The sequence below is a fragment of the Verticillium dahliae genome, genomic scaffold (genome assembly GCF_000150675.1).
Source record: "Verticillium dahliae VdLs.17 supercont1.24 genomic scaffold, whole genome shotgun sequence".
NCBI lineage: Eukaryota > Fungi > Ascomycota > Sordariomycetes > Glomerellales > Plectosphaerellaceae > Verticillium > Verticillium dahliae.
In genome coordinates, this window is record NW_009276937.1 from 95892 (window position 1) to 98828 (window position 2937).

Genomic DNA, 2937 nt, shown 5'->3' on the forward strand with positions numbered 1-2937 from the left:
TTCTATATTGGGGGGTATCAGGCACTTTTTGCGTGTTGATTTAGACGGAAACCGACGAATGAATGAAGGAAAAAGAACCTTTACAACCAAAACAAGCTTAACCAGGACACTCGAGACGATGGACGAGCTCTGGCGGACCGTGGGCGCCGTTGGGGAAATGAAGTGCATGACCTCCCGGCGGCGACGCCGGGGAGGTTGCATCGTCCGTTGAGCCTGTACCAAGTACCTTGATCGGTTGGCGGGGTGGGAGGGTTGCATCGGTGGGGAGGCACTGCACTGCACGAAGACCCATGTCAGCGTCGGCCAGGTCCCGAACCGAAGGCTGCTTTCTCCATAAAGGGTGGCCATCAGATGAGTACCGGCACGCCGAGACCTGACAGAGAAGTGCATGGCGTGGAGAGCGAGGATGAGGTGAAGGCGGTGGCGTCGATCTTGGGGAGACAAGGCGAGGTTGTCTTGGTCTTGGGCACGCATCCACCACAGCTTATCCTGGCCAGGTTGGAACGGTGCGAAGGCCGTGACGGCGCGGCGCGAAGGCCGTTGGACGGTAGTTGGACGGGACGGGCGGGACGGGCGTTGGGCGGGTCCAGGAACGAAACGGAAACGAAACGGATGGCCATCAGGATGCGGGGTATCGAGACCCCTCACGGTCTGTTACTGTTACTGTGAGGGCTCAATTGCGAGCAGAGACGCTGAGGCGAGATGTGCTGAATGGAGATTAAAGACTCGAGTATTTCTCAGCATTCAGAATGTTGGAAGGGAAAGGCCAACTACCGTGAGTAGATCAAGGACTCAATACGAGGAGACAACAGCTGAAGTGACGGGCCTCTCCCTTGTGTCGGTCACTCACCTGTCGTGCTTACACTGGACCAACTCCTTCGCAACACCATATATATATATATACACTTCAATTCAATACACATGACACACCATGCCTTCTTCCACGGCTTAGGTACTCTGGCTTCAAACCGGATGCTTCGTCCGTCCATACGCCATTCGTAGAGTTCATGGCGCCACAGGCCCACTGGGATACGTCACCTCGGCCTGAGACGGCACCTACCGAAAGAGGCTCTGCCCCTCGGTCCCTTCGCTCTTCGCTCGGCAGCCTTCCATGACTTCACTCAAGACCTCACCCTGAGCTGCCGATACCACAGCAATACCCATACATCCCATCACTTCAAGGCCGACACACGCGATACCATTAGATCCGGCCAGCACGATGAACTCGATCGGATCCGTCTGGAAGCCTGACGCTACGGGCCAGACCCCGAAGCAGGTTCCCTATATCCCCCACCTCAAGCTCAACGATGGCAACGAGATCCCCATGGTAAAGCCCGTCAAGCCCAGTGCATCAAAGCCCATACGCTGACAGACCAGCTCGCCTACGGCCTCGGCACGGCCAACTTCAAAAAGGGTGGTGGCTCGTACGACGACAAGATTGTCGAGATCACGACGGCCGCCATCAAAGCCGGCTACTTCCACCTCGACGGCGCAGCAGGTACGTCCGTTCTCGACGATTCTCTGTCCAGGTGTTTTCCTGACACGGCAACCCAAAGTCTACGGCAACGAGGAGGAGCTCGGCGCGGCCATCAAGGCGGCGGGCGTGCCGCGCGAGAAGCTCTACGTGACAACCAAGCTCGCGGGCACCAAGAAGGAGCCGATCCAGCAGGCCTTCGAGACGTCGCTGCGCAAGCTCGGCCTCGACTACGTCGACCTCTACCTCATCCACGCGCCCTTCTTCGCCGCCACGGACGCCGACCTGCAGGCGGCCTGGGCCGAGCTCGAGGCCCTGCACGCCTCGGGCCGCGCGCGCTCCATCGGCGTGTCCAACTTTCTCCAGCCCCATCTCGAGGCCGTGCTCCGGACGGCGAGGGTCGCGCCCGCGCTCAACCAGATCGAGTTCCACCCCTACCTGCAGCACGGCGACCTGCTCGCCTTCCACCGCCGGCACGCCATTGCCGTCTCGTGCTACGGTCCGCTGACGCCCGTCACGCGCGACGTCGAGGGCCCCGTCCCCGCCCTCTGGGCCCGCCTCGCCGCCAAAGTACGGGCGTCTCCGAGTCGGAGATTGGCCTCCGTTTGGTGCATCGACCAGGGCCTCGTCGCGCTGACGACCTCGTCCAAGGAGGACAGGCTGCAGACCTACATGACGCGCGTGCCCGGCTTCAAGCTGACGCCCAAGGAGGTCGAGGAGATTGCCGAGGCTGGCAAGACGGTGCACTACCGCGCCTTTTGGAACAAGTACTTTGAGGACGACGACAGGCGGTGAGAGGGAATGGGGTGAACAGGTCAGAAGAATGGTGTGCAAAGCCTACATGAGCATACGACGTGGTCGGGATGGGTGTGCAAAGCATACATGAGCATACGACGTGATCGGCAAGGGTGTGCAAAGCATACATGAGCATACGACGTCATCGGGGACATGAGATACGAAGGTTCCCCTTAGCAAGCCTAATCTGGAGCAAGAATCGCACCAACTGCCATCCCTGTCGCGTGATTTCATCTCTCATTACCATGCAATGACATTACAATTCATCATCCGACTCGGTCTCGCTCCCAGCCGGCGGCGGCGCAGGCGCGGCCTTCTTCGCCGTCTTCTTCATAAACGGCAGGGCTCGCGCGGGCGGCGGCGCATCGTCCTCCTGCACCCTCGCCGGCTTTGCCTCCTGTTCCTCCGCGTCGTCTTCGTCTTCGTCAGGCTCGCTTGCCGTCTCTGTTTCAGCGTCCGTCGTGTCTCGCTGCTGGTCAGACATGTCTGCGTCAGCCTCCTTGCCGGCGGCCGTGTCGACGTCCATCTTCTCGAACCCGTCGTCTGACTCGTCGTCGTCGTCGTCCTCCGCCACAGGTGCTGCTGCTTTCCTCTTCGACGCCCGTGACTTGGTCGCCGTGCGCCCCTGACCAGCACTCCTGGCCGGCTTGCCTGGCTGTGCTGTCGGT

The 2937-nt window shown here is 60.4% G+C and overlaps 3 protein-coding genes across 3 annotated transcripts in view; 1 reads left to right on the forward strand and 2 right to left on the reverse strand.

Annotated features, from left to right (window-relative positions):
- Nucleotides 1-97: 97 nt before the first annotated feature.
- VDAG_08891 (uncharacterized protein) lies at nucleotides 98-620 on the reverse strand (the record flags this gene model as incomplete). Its single annotated transcript, XM_009656694.1, has 2 exons — nucleotides 98-271; nucleotides 360-620. 2 exons carry the CDS (start codon nucleotides 618-620, stop codon nucleotides 98-100), a joined length of 435 nt encoding a protein of 144 aa, XP_009654989.1.
- Nucleotides 621-1219: 599 nt separating this feature from the next.
- VDAG_08892 (aldo-keto reductase family 1 member C4) lies at nucleotides 1220-2269 on the forward strand (the record flags this gene model as incomplete). The annotated part of the gene is made up of 3 exons (XM_009656695.1): nucleotides 1220-1327; nucleotides 1378-1498; nucleotides 1557-2269. The coding sequence occupies 3 exons, from the start codon at nucleotides 1220-1222 to the stop codon at nucleotides 2267-2269; spliced, it is 942 nt and encodes a 313-aa protein (XP_009654990.1).
- Nucleotides 2270-2525: 256 nt separating this feature from the next.
- VDAG_08893 (uncharacterized protein) overlaps nucleotides 2526-2937 on the reverse strand; it is a gene marked incomplete at both ends in the record, with an annotated part of 1365 nt that continues 953 nt past the window's right edge. The window contains one exon of the mRNA XM_009656696.1: nucleotides 2526-2924. Coding sequence (XP_009654991.1) covers nucleotides 2526-2924 — 399 coding nt within the window. The remainder of the gene's footprint in view (nucleotides 2925-2937) is intronic.